Source organism: Rhea americana, unplaced genomic scaffold, assembly GCF_003343005.1.
Source record: "Rhea americana isolate MKP2758 unplaced genomic scaffold, rheAme1 scaffold_19, whole genome shotgun sequence".
NCBI classification, from domain to species: Eukaryota; Metazoa; Chordata; class Aves; order Rheiformes; family Rheidae; genus Rhea; species Rhea americana.
Window position 1 is genome coordinate 906566 of NW_028186038.1, and position 17015 is coordinate 923580.

Below are 17015 nucleotides of genomic sequence, written 5' to 3' on the forward strand. Positions count from 1 at the left end.
TATTTGCGAACTTTCCTTTAAATTTTAGCACATCTTATTCATAACCTTAATTTATTTTCTTTAAAATTGATTTGTCTGTTTCACTGCTTTTCATAATTTGAAATATTTAACCTAAGATCTAAAAATGGAATGTATATATTATAAATTCTACATGGCTGTGTAGGTCTGCAGGTGTGACATGTATAACTTGAAAGACTTGAAGTCATCCAAAGAAATGAATGACACAAAGAGAAAAGATTATTTTTAGCAGTAAGACAATGCAATGTATTTGATATAAAAAAAATCTAAGTTACTAACTATAAAGTGTCTATGGGCCTGTGGCAGCAGATTCTTTTGCAATCTTCTCTTTTTGTTCCATATCTCAGAAAAGTATGAAATCATTAAATTGAAAACCAGAGACTTGCAGGCAGAGAGACGGAGWAAATGTGCATTTATATCTCCAGAAAGAACAAAGGAATGAGACACTAACACGATATGGGCTTCAATGTATATTTAACAAAAGCAAAGTAGCACATTGTACCAGGTGCTGTACATGTTGTACGTGTTAATTCATTTAATTCCAAATGTCACTGTATGTAACTTTTTAACAGAATTTAGTATAGCCACACTCAACTCAGTTGTGTGATACAAAAATGTCAGGCAGCCTGCAAAAGTTGGACTTTGGTAACTGGAATTTTCTATTGACATTAGCCATGGACGTACACAAAACTTCRCAACATGTACCTCCCTCTGGGAGAATATGATGCAATTTCTGTGATCTCACCTTCAACATTTTGATGCAGGCATTTTATATACTGTAGTAGAACTTCAGGTGTTCCTATTTTATTATGTGATGTTTACTGAAGAATAGCTTCTTCTGTGAGGAACCTAAAGTAATTGCATTGAAAGGTGWTTTTATTTTGAGATACAGAAACGCTAATTTGTTTCAACTCGTATTCATAGTAAATTGATCCATTTCCTGTTCACTGTTATATCTAAAGAGTGTGTCTAAAGAGCATGAGAGCTAATAAATACAAGCAATCAGAAGTTATAAAGACCTTCAGTAATCCTCTSTCAAAAAGCAATTTTCATTACATTTCAGTATCAGATGTGATTTACTTCCTAGACAAATATGTGGGAAATATGTCCACTGAGAGTTATCAAACACAAGGGTTTGGATGCAGCCTTCTGACCAGAGAGACCCTAAGGCATAAACTGAAAGGTATTCCGGGGGAAGCGTTTTTTATATTCATATTGTTTTGTATATTCTCTCCCATGCATTTGCTTTTCACTGCTATCTACTTTTGGACTAATGGGACTTTAGGTCTGCTCACATAGGGCCTTTCTAATGTATGTAAATTATCCTTTCATTCTGAAGAGTAAGGAAATTCTGCARTATCTCAGAAATTGTCGTGTGCTAGCAAATTACCAGTGATGCTGGTCAAATAGTGGCTATACACTTGGTAGAAATGATGAGCTTGATTATACCAAGTTAGCATAATGTATAGAGTTTATTTTGAATATTTCTGATCACCTTTATGATTAACTATCCAGCAAATTCAGATCATTAACAAAATAAAATGAAAAAAGTCTATTTAAAACCCAGAAGTTTATTTCCAGCTATCAAATACTTCTTGCTTATAAACAAATTTTTGTTTGAAAAAAAAAAAAAATTAATTTCCTACACCAGAGTGCCAAGGAACTTACACATCTGAAGTCTTGCATCTCAGATCTTATTAGCTCTGATGTTTGTTGGCTTTGTTGATTAAGGCCTGATGTCTAAAGAGTAAATAACTTAAACAACATAATTTAAGTGCATGTAATTAAAATTCACTTGTATTTAGAAAAGTACTTTCTGAAGAATTAAGAAACTGAAAATTAAAACCATAAGTTATTTTAGCTAGTTATTTACTAAGCCAAGGTTAGAGCAAAATAGAAAGTAAAAGATACACTAAAAAGTAATCCAGAACAATAACAGCAAAACAGCAAATTCCTAACAGCAAGTGTGGTTATTAGTAGTTAYTATTTTGAAGTGCTGCTTTTCAAAATCAAAAAAAAATCCCTTTCTAATTAAATTTAAAGTAGTACTGCAGCACAGGGATGTGCATCTCACAAGGAATGCCAGCACRTTTCCTTGATTGATCTAGGTCGTTTGCAGTGCCTTCCCCAATCAAGAACTGATGTATGTGTGCTTAGTTCTTYTTCTCCTCTCCCCTCTCCCCTTCTCTCTTCTCATTTCTATGGAAAGATCAACATCATATTTAGCAAACTTAGGAACTCTATCCAGCAAAGACATGAAATATGTAGTACTTTTGGGTCCAAATAACTGACTTTATTTTTGATAGTGTTATTTTGCTTCCATTTAAGAAGTAACAGTGAAATTGTTTTTTCACTTGGATTTGGGCTGAAGAGGAGCACAGATGCAAAATAAAAATTCAAAAATGGGATTGTGTGTATAGGGTTGTGTGCAATAGGGTAGGAGGAGGGGAAATCACTAAAATTGATATTATCTTCTGTCTTAGAGCTTTCCTAGAATGGGTGAGTTGTAACTCTTAACTTTTCATCTTGTTTTGGGAAACTGATAAGACACTAGGAGAAGGTCTATTGGAAAAGTGTCTATTTTTCTCTTCTTATTTTCAGTAAGCCTTTTAATGTAGAATTTGTTTAACTACATGAGCACTACAGTTGGGTGGCCTAGAAACTTGCCATTCAGATAATGTGCTATGACGGCATTAACTACGTGTGAACTGAGTCATAGAACCACAAGCTCTGTATGTTGGCACTGCTTGTAACACCTTGTTCCCTAGTGCAGTACGTGCTTAAAAATGTTTTTATATCTACGAGCAGCTGGCAGACAGCATTTTGCATCATTGTTCTGTGTTTGCTGTCTTAGGATCGTATTCAGTACCCTTTGGTTTGACTTTCCCCCTTTAAGGTTGGACTGTATCTTATGATCGCAGGAACTAAGGAAGTTACCCTTAGTACCCACTACGGTGGAAGTTCAGTATGTTGCAACAGTTCTTACTGTATCACTCTTGTCATTATAAAACTGATATGATACTTCTTTCCTTTATAACTTTATTAAAAAGATTCTTTAWACTAAATCTTCTGAACAGGGAAGAAGCAGCAAAGAGAAAAGATGAAACTACTTGCAGTCCAGTTTTTTTAGATAGATATTTCCAAAGCAGTAACATTTCCCTCCATACTTTTTTCCCCTTTTAGTTAGGGKAATAAAAGATTAAAAAATCTTGGACAGAAAGGAAATAATCCTCTAGACATTCTATTTCTTCTACAAGGAAAAGAAATGTCAAAAATTCTGGTGAAAGTAGAGTTTCAGTAGCTCCTTTCAGGAAATGTTTTATGTGCTTTCAATTAGAAACTAAATTGTCCCACATGCATTTCAAGTTCCATACACAAATCTTTTCGGTTAAAACTTTTTATATGTGGTCTCTTGCCAGAGGACACTGTTCCAGTATGAGAACACATGTGGTTGTTTGAAGGTGTTTTTGATATAGAAGTCAAAGAAATGCTGAGTTTTTTAATGCTTATACTTTTCTTCCCTTGATGTATGTCTTTAGGCATGTAGKTAAAACATTTCATAAGCCCTTGTTTTATGCATGAATTTGGGAATATGTGGATGTATGATAGTGATACAAAATGATTCCTGCAACTTCTATGTTRTTCTATATTCAGCAAAACTCATATTTGCCTGTTTATCAGAAAATGCGTAAGTACTTCACTATACAGATAATTAGGCATGCATCTGAAGATTTTGCTGAACTGAGAACTTAATAAATTTAAATAAAGCAGTTATGCATTTCTACTATAGAASTCATAAAGCTACTAACTCTTCATTTCCACCAATTTTTTATTTCATATGCTGGCATCCACACTTTCATTTCTCCAAATTAAAAAAATTTTTTTTTCGTTTGACATAATTCCCTTAACAGGATCTCACAGAACTCAGATACTGGGTCTTTACAAGAAGACCAATGACAATGTGATTTTGGAATCCTTCCTAACAAAAATGACTTTTTTTTTTTTTTTCCCCCTCTCCCTACACATTGGGATCTGCCATGGAAATTTTCAATGCTGTCAATTGATAGTTTCCAGAAGGATTAAAAAAATCATAATTACTTAAATATGCTTTCACCTGAATTATTATGATACCATTTTGGTTGGAAATGGTAGGAAGAGACAGAAAACAGGAAAGAGAAGATACGCTTATATGCTACAAATAAATTAACTCCTTATATTACATTTTGTTTTTAGCATTCTGGCTAAATTGAGTTTGATCAGTCTTTCTAGTTGTATTTTTGGCTCAAGAAGTACGGCAGTTAAATAGACATTTTAATTAAGTTGCTGTGCTTTTAGCTAAATGAAATAATTGATCAGAATGTACTGCTGATTTAAATTTAAAAGTTTAGACAAGCTTGTCATGTAGMAGCATTACAAATTTTTTCTTTACCAGGGGAGTGAAAGCCATCTGCTTCGTGGAGAGAACTAGCAGCTCCTGTACCATTATGTGCTGTGATTTACAGATTCGTGTGTTTTAGCTGGAAATATAGAAAGCTAGATTTAATGACACAACAGTTTATCACTTCTATTCTTATATTGTTGTAAGTATAGTTGCTGCCATCTTTAATCATCTATTTTTCTTCTTCCAACATTCTTTTGTTTCTGATGTCTTTGTTCCTATTATCTCTTTATTTACCAGACTTCTTGGATTTTGTGTTGTTTTAAAAAATCTTCTGTCTTATTCCATTTTCCTTCTGTTCGTTAATCAACAGAAGACTGCCTCTGGAAATTGTGGGCATTCACTGGTAGTTTAATGGGTTGGATGCCATCCCTAAACTGCTTATTTTTCTGTGGGAGTCCTTTTCTTTCTACCACTTGTGCAATGCTATTTTAGGCAGCTTTTATATAAATAGAAGGTAAAGTCTTGAATGGTATTAAYGGAATTGATGTGGTTCTTTATTTAAGAGTTTCAGTTCAGTTTGAATCTGAATCTCCATTAGTGGTAAAAATTGTGTTGAAAATAAGGTCTTGAGGCCAATATAAGCTGTTACGTTGACATCCCAGAAATGTGTAGAAGGAGAAGGCAACAGCTGGTTTTGATTTACATCTCATTTTGCTCTAAAAGTAAAGAATATTGGAGCAAGCTAAAAACTTCAGTGGATATGAAGAGAGCTGATTACCTGTTGATTTTGTGTGGGTGCATTAATCACCTTGACAACTAAGCATCATCATAGAATCCCAGCACTAATAAAGTGGTATGATACATCTGATTATGCAGAATTATAACTAATTTATATATGCAAAGTGRTTAGTAAGAAGTACTAGTGATTGCAGTGATACAGATGGAGGATATAATAAAAGTACGGTTTTGTAACTACTGAGAGATTAGAAGTATACACCTTAATGGTTAATAGCACAAGTACTTTATCATGGAAATAAGTATAAAGCATTCTATTCAATACAGATAAGTCTAAAAGAAAGCACCATTATAGATGAAAAAAAAATAAATAAGAAAAAAAGTAGGCTCCCTGTTCTTTTTATTTAGAGAAATTAGAAAGACAAAGCAGCATTATTCCAAAAATGATGTAATGGATAAAAAATCCAGTTTCCTTAGGCTACAATGACTTCACAAAATGATCAGAATATCTCTTGGTTAGCTGTTGAGCCAAATTAGAAACCCTCCAAATGATCTCAGATAGTAAAACAATGAATACAGCATCATGCACATGAAGTGGTACCAAAAGTATATCCTTGAATCTGTACCACAAAATGAAAAAAAATGCATACATAGAACAACATAATTCAAGAATTCAGCCTTATGGGAGTCTCCAAACATTTGAATCTGATTGGAAGAAAACTCACACAAAATAATAAAATGGGAGTCATTTTCTGATCTTCTCCAGAATCCTAAAGTCTGCTGCCTTTTACTGTCAGGGATAGRGAAGAAAAGCTTTTAAGTCAGCCAGCATCAGATTGATTCATAAAGCAAACAGGAAAAGTATTTGAGGCAAGGCTGCATGCTATGATAGACATGCAGGAGTACTCATCTTTGGCAGTCTATTCATCTTTGGCTAAGGGGGTGGAAACTCTGGTTTGTCTCCCTRGGTAATGTATGGAATCCTGTTTATATTCCAGCTCGCTTTATGTGGCCTTGGGGAGCAAAGTCTGGTCTTAGAATTAGCTGTAATTTTTGCTGATCAGATAGTGGTATGACTGGCCAAGTATTTTTCCRTGACTGTTGTAGGAGAACAAATCTATGACATACTCTCATTTCTTAAAACGTTTGCTTAGTGAATGTACTTGTTTCATTTTCAGTTGCCTGCTGATACAATCAGCTGGTGATTGAGAGATTTTTCTCTGTATAGGTGATTTGCAAAGATTTCTTTCTTTTTGTAATATGGAGAGTCAGTAAATGCAAAAAACAAGGATAAAGGACCATTTGGGTATTGCTTTTTCTTAGAAGTCCGATATAAAATTAGAAATACTGTTGTCACATGTTAAATAGTGGTAGTTTAAACATGTATGTKTACATATATATTTAATGTAAAATGTAATAGCTTTTAAAACTTACAAGTCTCCTTAACTTTACATATGTATTTTAATGCTTGCACCTAACCTGACACTTCTAGACAGTGCTGTGTTTTATCAGGATTTTAGTCAATAGGCTATTTTAGGCCAGAGTCTAGTTTAACAGTGTATGTAACTGTTATGTTTTTGTGCGTCCCCTCTATGGAAACTGCAGAGTGGGGAAAATACAAAAAGAAGGACRGTGTGTATCTGACTCTTTCTTCCTCTTCTTTATAACTACAATGATGTATTTTGTATTACTAAAGTTTTTAAGAGCCTCAGTCATTGACTAGAGTATCATTGCTATTGACTATAAAACCCCCCAAAAACAAACAACCCCCCCCTCCCCAAACTGGTCATGGCCCAAAATGATTGCAGGCTAAAATCGTGAACAGAGTGTGAAAAAGGGGACCAAATTGGTTGGTATGATTTAAATGGCTTTGGTTTACTCACCATTTGACCATAACTTSAATACGTAACTGTAGCCCAATGTATCATAAACACTGACTTCAAATTCTGCATATATAGGACTTTCTGTGGAAGCTATGGAAAGCTGCTTTCTTTTTAACCAAAAATGTACAGCATTTTGCCAAACATGACAGTTTCTGGATAGGTCTCTTGATATTAGGTCCTGTCATGTGCTACATTTCCTATTTGCTTTATGCATGAAATTATTCTTTTGACTATAAAAACTAGGCTTTGGAAAATATTTTATTTTGGGTATGGTAAGAATAGTTTTTGCCATGTAAATGTAGATCATTGTGAGCTGCTGTCTTACAGAGATGCATCTCCTGTCAGACTAGTGAGAGGAAGAATACAAAGAATACTRTTGACCAAAGAAATGAGATGTAATGTGTTTTTCTTAAACCTTTASTTGGAGAACTTCCTATTGTAAAATATTTTTTCCTTTTCTAGGAGAATAATTGAAATTACGTGGATTACTGCTAAATTTGGCATCTTTCTTCTCATGTAGGTTTTTAGTTATTGTTGATTAAGCAATCTATGTTCAGTTAAATGGAACACACAGGACTTGTCTCTTGTTCAGTTGTTTTAAAATATGAAACCACAAAATACTCTAGGTATGTTTCTATAAAGATGTTTGTTGACTATCGGTAGTATTTAGCTTAATATAATGTCCAAAATTGCTTATACTCTATASTCTTTATAGAAAATGTTTTACTGTGCTAGTTGCTAAACAAGAGCAATAAACAACATTGATCATTCTTGATCAACAGAAGGAAGGAATTTTAAGCCTGCATGTTACGAGGTAGGTGGGATCCAGAATGTGCTAGGGTGGGCTGAGGGGGACAGGATAAAAAATGTGCATCAAATGTGCTAATTATATTTGTGATTATAGGTCTCTGTCAAAATACTGTTAAATTATACGTTATTTGTTTCACTCAGGAAAACGGGATTTGAGAGGTAAAAATGAAGACCTAATAGGACCATGGCATTATCATTTTTGATGATGATCTTTTAGAATTTATAGGGATGATGTGATGGAAACATAATTTGGAAGACACATGTACAATATGCATTATAACACTCCAGAGAAAATAGTTTGGGTTCTGGGGGCAGCCAAACTATGTCATTCTGGTGAATGATCCCAGCTTCTCAGCCTATCAGGCATAACTGTATTTTTTATAGTTGTAAGGTTAGCTTCAATGTGTGTGTAGACCTTTGGGGAATAGGAAGAGCAGGGTGAGAAAGACACATGGGACTCTTGTCCTTTAGAGGTAAATCTTGTTTAAATCTCTCTTTTTGGTTTTACTTTCTAATAAACTGCCCAGACAGGTTGTGGGAGAGGTAGAAGTTTCACCAAATTTTTAAATTACGATGATGAATCATTACAGCTCTACATTATTCTATGTATATCTCTCACCCCCTCTTTTTTTTTTTTTTTTTTTAAGACTGAGATACCTCAGTGTGAGATACAACTCCTTTGTTTTCTAAAGACCAAGTACTACCAATCTTTATTCTTTTTTGTTCATAAAGACTAGGAGACTTTAATGCCTTCTGTGAATTATATGTCATCTTTAATGATTGCAATCAATTTTTCTGTTACATGTAGTTTAAACTGCAGAAAAAATAGTGTGCAGTTGTGAAAACTAAATTGTAATAGATACTGTAGAGAGTGCTGCATCAACCCACTATATAATTATTACCCTTCAAATGTCAAATTTAAATATAATGTCTGTAAATTGCTTATTTCAGTTAACAGTGGAAAATCAAAGAAGAAACTTTCAGAAAAGATTTTAAATAACTCTTAACAGTATTTGAATTAGTAAATTAATTGAATGAGTTATGATTTGATATCTAGGCAGAAGCAGTAACATTGTATTTGGACTAAGATTACTTGCTGGCTTTGTCACAGTTGACATTAATTATTGATAGTGGTTTCAGAAATAGCGCATGTGCTGTATGTGCTGTAATATAAGATAGGGACTGCAGTGATGCTAGCAGGATTATAGAGAAGGAAGCACCTGTAGCATTTAGAGTTATGTGCTTCTAATCATCAGGCTTTTAATTTGCTGCAATGCATTTGTATGAGTGAAAAAATAATGGAAAGATGAGTCGCCAAGCTTATTTCTATCGTGTCCCTCCGCAGGAGTTACATAGAAGAACCCAACTACAGCCTGAGCCAGCAAAGACAAAAGCTCTTCAGACAGTTATTGAAATGAAGGTATGGTCTTTGCATGTTTTCCTATACATTATTTTTTCAGTTGGAACTGAGTTTATAACTTTTAATATTAAAGAATCAAGTGCTTGTTTTTATTTTTTAACCTCTTCTGTTGCAAAGGTAGGAACAGTTAGTATTTATTTCTCCCGTCTTTACTCCAAAATCATTGTCAATGTTTAAGATTGCCCAGAGCTAATGATTAGATGAAATCCTAAGGCCTGTATATTTGAAAACATAATCCCAGTAAAGTTGTAAAAACATTCTTTGCCTCAGAAGGGAGAAATCTGACTTTCTTGATAAACAAGTCTTTTCTTTGAAAGACTTTCTTGATAAATTTTTGCATGTTTTCCATTGTTTCCTTAAATAGTTGGCTTCATATAAAATAAATTGACTGATTTATTAATGAACAAATCGACACACTAAATTTCATATTTTAGAAATGAGATTATGAAAAATTATCTGTATATAGCAGAAAATATTTACGCAGTATACATTCACTACACTTTCAACATTGCACAAAACAGAGCTTTTCTGTTAAAAAAATTTTTTTTTTTGCAACTTGTTCCTATAGGACGTGAAGATCATTTTAGTATAAAGGAGGCAAGTCCTGCCTGTTAAAAGTTCTAGCACATCAGTTTAAGGCTAGATGCCCAGCGCTCCTCAGTSTGTTGAAACGTCTTGCCATCTCGGTTGTGTATTTCAGGCAAACTTTGAATGCTACTATCTAGAAAACATTTAGATAGCTAATTCTGCCAGTTTTCTTCAGTCTACAGGTTGCTAGGCTCTCTGCAGCATTTCTCTGCAGGAAATGCAATGTGTAAAATGAGTGGTAAAAAAAGAGCAATGAAGGTTTTTTTTTGTTTGTTTGTTTGTTTTTTTTTTTTAGGTGGGCCAAAGTGAAATAAAGGCCCACGTAAAGCCTTTTTTAAACTAGTCTTTAGAAACGTTTTCTGTTCATGGTTATTTGCCCATCATTTTACATCCAAACTAAGGARATGTTCATGATATCAGCATCCTAAAATTTGTGTTTTAGGTAGTGATACGACAAAATGTGATGAAACCTCTGTCTTAAGTCCTAAATAGAGATTCCTCTTTTTGATATGTATTATTATGAATTTTTCCAGCTTTTCTTCCCACAATAATGAAAGATAAAATGATCACTTAAAAATGAAAACTCATATTTTTGCATAATTATATGAATCTGAAATCTATATATTTTAAGAAAAATACTGAATACTATGAGACTTGATAATTTGTGAGGGTTGACAGTGCTKCTTGAAATACATTAATGGTCTTTCATTTCAATCTTCTTAAAAGGAAATGCAAATTAAAGGCCTCATTTTGCTAGTGACTTGTGTTATAAGCAAATGAGTTCAGCGTGTCTGAACATTACAATAAATATACAGCTACAACAACAGTACCACTACATAAACAGAATATTACCTTTTAATGGATAATGGATAATAATTAGTTTGGGTTATATGAATAACAAAGAAGGTACATCAGTTTCAGTGTTCCATATGCTGATGTGTATTTCCCTTGGACTTCTCTATTCATTCTAGTTAAGGAGTCTATGAAATTTAAAATATGGTATTTTTGCAATAGCTTGTTATCCTAAGCATATGAGAAAGTAGGACGCTCTGGCTGAGAAACTTGTTTTTATATCTTGAATATTCAACATTTGTTTTGAAAAGATGGGGAACATTTGTTTTAAATGATTAAGCATTGAAGCAATAATTGCCCTGCAGTGTTAAGGGTAGAAGGAGGGAGAGGATTACAGTCTACTATAGCAATCTGAGGCTATGCCCCCACCCACACAGAGGCTCCCAGCAGTATACATTTCTCCTTACTACAGCCAATCCATTCCACCCCCGCTTCAAATTAGGATTTGATCCGAGTCCCCTGCCTTGCTAACTCAGGCTCTGCCAGGAGCCAGCCTTCCCTCCACAGTCAATCCCTCTAGTTTTTCTTCTGTTTTTCTTCTGCCCCCTGCCACTGCTGAATGCTTTCTGTCCCCTATTCCAGTCTGCCCTCTCTCTCATCCAATGAAGTATAACCACTTCTCGTACCTCTCAGCCCAAATAAATCTTCTCAATGTGTTTTTTTGTCCTCAAAAGCTTTTTTTCTGCCCAGCCTTTCCAATTTTATCTCATACTTTTGATACCTTTCCTAAAGTTTCCAAGTAGTTATCTTTTTTCATCAAGTAGTTATCTTGTTTTCATCATAATTGTTTATTCTACATCTCTTTTCAGCCAGTTTCAATCTTCTGTTTACTATATATATATATATGTGTGTGTGTGTGTGTGTGTGTGTGTATATATATATATATATTTAAATTACATCCTCCATACTGACTCCTAATTATATTAGTTTTACTTACTTCTTCCCAGACATCTACTGCCTTTTTGGATGCTTTGCACAGGCCTTTCTTTCCTGTCCTCAATTTTTCATTTTTACTTCTCAGATATATTTGCTCCCAAATGTCCCATGTCTTTTGCTTATACTTTCCCCTTAACTTCTTTACTCTCTGTTCCTTCTATCTGCAAAAGACTCTGCTCTCCAGAAGCTCCTCTTTGCTCTGGGAAACCGAGGCTACAGAAGGAGGATAGCTTCCCCAGGAAGCCGGATGCTTTAGCATGACTTTCCTGCCATTCACCCAAGCTCTCCTGCTTTTTGAAGCTTGCTTAATTGGATTTAGACCGTTGCCTTCAAGAAGATTTTTTGTTTTGTGCCCCTAAGTCCCCACTCTGCTTTTCTGAGATCCATTCTATAGAAAGTCGGTCACAATAAATATGCTGTCAGTATCCTGAATTTAGTCATAGAGATGAAAGTTCTGTGCATTTGTCTAAATACAGCGAGTTGCATCATGGAGCTCATCAAACACATGAAGACCTAATTGCAGTTGTAGTGGTTGTGAACTGTATGCTCACCAGTATTCATGGACATCATTAACTATCTCTAGCAGTATTTTCAGCTCTGTGTTTAAAAAAGTGTTAGTGAGGGTCCTAAAAAAAGATAATGACGTTAGCTTAAAAATCAGCTTTTTATTTATTTATTATTATTTTTTTTTTGTCCAGTATGTCATACACTTTTTAATCCTTTTATGGATTAAGTTTGAAAGTGTACTTGCTTTACAAATCTTAATCTATAGGTCGCTCTGAAGTCTGGAATTTTTAAAAACAAAACAGCAGCAACAAAAAGCCCACAGTGATTTTTACACAACCTAAGCTTCTGGCACCTGAAGGTTTTTTGGATAACACCACTTACTCTACAATTTGAGATTAATATGGCTTCAGACTGCCTTCAGCTTCCCCCACCTCTTTGTACTGAAAGCTGGTGAAGATAGATACTGTGTGTGTTGGGGGGCATATTGTTTTCTTAGACTGAAATTTGTGGCAGATAGATGAATAATTTGCTGACCATTTTCCTCTATAGATTTATAGCAATTGTAGGAGCACGTTGCTGAAAAAACAACAGAACTCTAAGATCTACCACAGTATAGTCAAAACYCTGATTTAGTGACTTGAAACTTCTGCAAGTTAAACAGCATCCGATGAATGCAGAACACAATTCTGATGCTATTCATGGTGTTTAAAGTCTGCTCATAAGAGTCACTGATATGAATAAGATGATAAACCAACTCTAATTTTCTTGGATAAGAAGTTTCTGAAGAATATAAGAGCCCCMAGTGATTTGGTTAGAGAGAGAAGCTTTTAAATTTTCAGGTGTGATAAAAAGAATGATACTACAGGCCTACTTGTTGGACCAGATGACTTCTGTCAGCTACTTATTCAATATGAAATGGAAGTTTCAGATTATTTGATATATGGCATATCTTTAATCTGAATAAATTTATAGATATTTATAGGTATTTATAGGTAATTTAATTTATAAATTAATTTATAATTTATAGGTATTCTGAATAGTTCTTCTGTCACTGTAATGCTTATAAAGTCCATATTTGCTAACTAATGAGACAGTGTATTCTTCCTATCCTTTTCACAACAGATGATGCAGGTGATTTGTACTAATGCAGTGAGTAGGGGAAAAAGAATAGACAAAGTAATGGTAGAACAGAATGTTTTGGGGGCTGTATGTTGTGACTGTGATGGACTGGAAAACATGATCCCCCTCTTCTGCAGGGTCTCAGTAGGTGACACTTTCATTCTGCTATAAGACCTTTTCTCAGGATACTTTTTGTATTAAAAAGCTCTCATTTGTGGAGGTTGCTGTTGGTTTAGTCAGTGTCTTTATTGGTAAAGGTCAAAGCATAAAGATCTCTTGAAGAAATAGTTATTAAATACTTGCTTAAAACTCTATTCTTGGCATGGATAGTCTCTAGCAGTCGCTTGTCCTGAATCTTCCGTTTTTATTGAATGACATTGGAAATATTACAGGAAACTKTGACAATTATGCATGCAATTAAGACCCTGTTTTTCTATTTATAAAGCTCAGAGCATAATAATTGGTTGGTTTAAAGGTTTAAGGGAATTTTAAAGCTAGATGAGTCATTGAATCAAATATCACTATATATAGATGAGTCAAATATCGCTTTGTGATATTTGTTATATTTTATATATGGGTTTTACCAAATGACAGAGTCCAAAATATAATCTTAACTCAGTCTCTATGAGCATAAGTAGGAGCCTAATGTAGAGTTTAATTATATTTGGCACTGGCATAACTGCTTCTAGAAGGCAGTGTCCATTAGTAGCATCTATAGATTAAAAAACAGTGTTGATAATTTGGGAAGTCTTCAGAGAAGAGCCATCAGAATATTTAAAAAGATCAACAAACATGCTTTATGATGAAAGACTTTAGGAGCTCAGTTTTGTGTAATTCAACAAATAGAAAATGAAAGAGCAAAGGAATTATAGTCTGGAGATATGTATGTGACGTATCTTTATGGAAAAGAGAGAACTTTCTAGTCCTGAAAATGAAGATATCACAGGATATAGTGTGTGGAAGCTACAGGTAGAAATTGCAAATGAAAATAAGGAGTGTATTTTTTAACAGCATTAGTGTAATTTTGTGACTTGTGTTATACAGGAAGCCAGACTAGTTTTATCAAAGCTTTTGCTCATCAGGTTGTGACTATGGATATGCACGATCAAATACCATTTTTTCTTTTGCCTAAATCTATGGCTAGTCAAGAATTAAAAAAAGGTACTACACTGACAGCCATTCCTTCAGTTACAGTCGCACTCATTAATACTTTTTTTGTGCGTTGTTTGCAGGCAGATGACATATCAYTGATATCTTTAATTATCAAAGTTGATGACTACTATAGTGAAAAAGAGTTTAGAGAAATACATTTCTTATGGTTCCATTCTTTTCAATGAGAAGTACTCCTGAGCACCAGAGTCAAGTCAAAATCTTGTTTGTTTTCCTCAGAGAGTTCCTGACTTTTCTTGGATGTTGCTTGAGAGAGAACAGTAGAAAGGAATTGCCTACTGATTTGACATAAAGCTTCTCCTAAGTGTAGTGTATTAATGACCATCCTGAAATATACATAGTATAGCATACAGAATAAGTCTTTAAACTATAAAATGAATGAAAATATTTGTGGTTTACCTTGCTTGCAGAAAGAACCTTCTTTATATATTGATCCAGCTTTGATATTTCAGGTATGGGTTTGGTTCTAGAAGAGCATGTTTGTGTGTTTGCAGTGCAATATACTCTCAATGTTAAGACTGCATGACTYTTAACATTCTTGTGTCTTCAAAAATAAACTGGAATACTCTTTTCACTTCTAATATCTATATTAAATTGACAATGTTAGAAAAGGTACATAATAAGACTAGTTTTATATGCTCTGTTGATAGCATGGTGTAGTATGTACAAGTTACATTAAATGTGAAATTCAAATACCTGCTGCTGATTGCTTGTTGAATATTCTACAGGCAGAATTTTTCATAGAAATTTGGTGTAATGTATATAGTATTTGAAATTTCATACGAATAACAATTCCTTATTCTTTATTTCATAGACAGGTAAAGCATGTAAATTCTGTATTTTTTACAGATATTTTGGGTTACTATTCCCACTCTTGTGCYGCCTGCTCCCTCTCCTTCCCTCCCGCCAAGTGTTCAGGAAATGTACCACAGGACTTCTGTTGTAATGTGTGGACATATATGATTCATGGATCCTTATTGCTGGAAACTCATTCGCAGAGTCAGTCTAATTTGCATTGTGGAATATTATTTTCTTCAGAAGCATGAAGAAAAATGCAAATTAAGTTTAACATTYCAGAATTGATGGTTTTCTGTTAGGTCTAGGAGAGAAATAGCCCTGATCCCTCTCCTAGAACATCTATGACAGTATTCTAATGAAGGCAATGAGGAAAAGTATTGGCTACTGCTGGAAGGGGGATCRATTGGAAGGTTAGTGCCCTGATCTATAGCACAGATCCTGCTATATAATCTTATGTCTTTTTAACAGACTGGAACAGTCTTTTAACTGTCTGGAAAAAAAAAAAGCACAAATGTAATATTATTGAAGAGTTCAGAAGTTCTTCAGTTTAGTTTACTGAAATTCAGTTTATTAGTACTAGTTAATACTAAGCTTCTTCCTTGACGTTAGCACAGAAGAGTCTTCCTTTTGATTCAACGCAGACCCGCTCAGTTCATTAGAATGTTGCTGATGTAGATAAGTCTTAGAGTTTTGAAGGAGATGTGTGAAGGAATGTGCCTATTCTGTCAAAACTTTCTGTGAAAGCGGGTATTTTCTGGCTTTCTATCTATCCTGTAAGCCAACTCAACTTCCTCCATGACAGTACCTACTGGGAGCTCCAGGCTGCCCATATTATCTTTAAGCTATCTGGGTTTTCATCTTCCAGCAATTGACAGGAGAATTTTCAGGTTTCCTGGGCAAGCCAGCAGCTGTCTTTCGTGTTTGCAGAATTTCAATTCTTGTGTTACTCTTAATTCTGCTCCTAAGGAATAGTTCTTTTGTCGTCTTGAACAGCCTGTGAAGGGAAGGTGATACCTGGCTTCTCTCCTGTCTTGTCATCAGTGATGTTTCTGATAAATTGTTCCAAAATGGATTTTTSTTTTCAAAATCTTTGTAGTTTTCAGCTTCTGTTCTGTTAAGAAGTTAATAAAAAGCTGACAGTGACATTTTTTCCTGGAGATAGAAAAATTAGTTCTTACAYAGTTGTAATCACAGTATGCAGAGATATGATTAGAAATAAACTTCGCCTTTGAGAGCTTAAACTTGTTGCAAAAAATAAAAAAGTACAAAAATGCCTCTAGAAGTTACATGAGACTTTCTATAATCCGTAATATTATTCTGAGAACCTTTCAGAGTGTAACAGGCTAATGTACTATAAATTTCTGCTATTCTCTATTTGCAAAATAAGTAAACTACAAAATAAAAAGCTAGACTCTTAAAGATTTAGCTCAAGAGATTTGATGAGGACTGCTCTCAGCTGAGATGTCAAAACAGGTCATGTAAATACTAACCTGTTTCAGTGCCAGATCATSCTAAATTGCAGTGAAGTTTAAACTTTGCTTTCATCTTCATTAATGGGTATTAAAAAAAAAAAAAAGGTCTGAAGAGAAGTCTGATGGAACAAGCTGGTTTGACTGTAGTATCTGTGAGAGCTACAGTAATTATTTTATTTGTTTATACATGAGCCTGATAAATTTAAAAACTCTTTTTTTCTTATCACTTTTCTTTCTGTAATTTTCTATTCATGTAATTTCTCAGAATGGTAAGATGTAGTAGGAGCTCTTTCCCTTTCATCTTACTTCATCKGATTTTTTCATTT

The 17015-nt window shown here is 34.2% G+C and overlaps 1 protein-coding gene across 1 annotated transcript in view; it reads left to right on the top strand.

Annotated features, from left to right (window-relative positions):
* ERC2 (ELKS/RAB6-interacting/CAST family member 2) overlaps positions 1-17015 on the top strand; it is a 499935-nt gene that overhangs the window by 90592 nt on the left and 392328 nt on the right. Inside the window, exon 4 of the mRNA XM_085302360.1 lies at positions 9173-9247. Within this exon, the coding sequence (XP_085158486.1) occupies positions 9173-9247 (75 nt within the window). The remainder of the gene's footprint in view (positions 1-9172; positions 9248-17015) is intronic.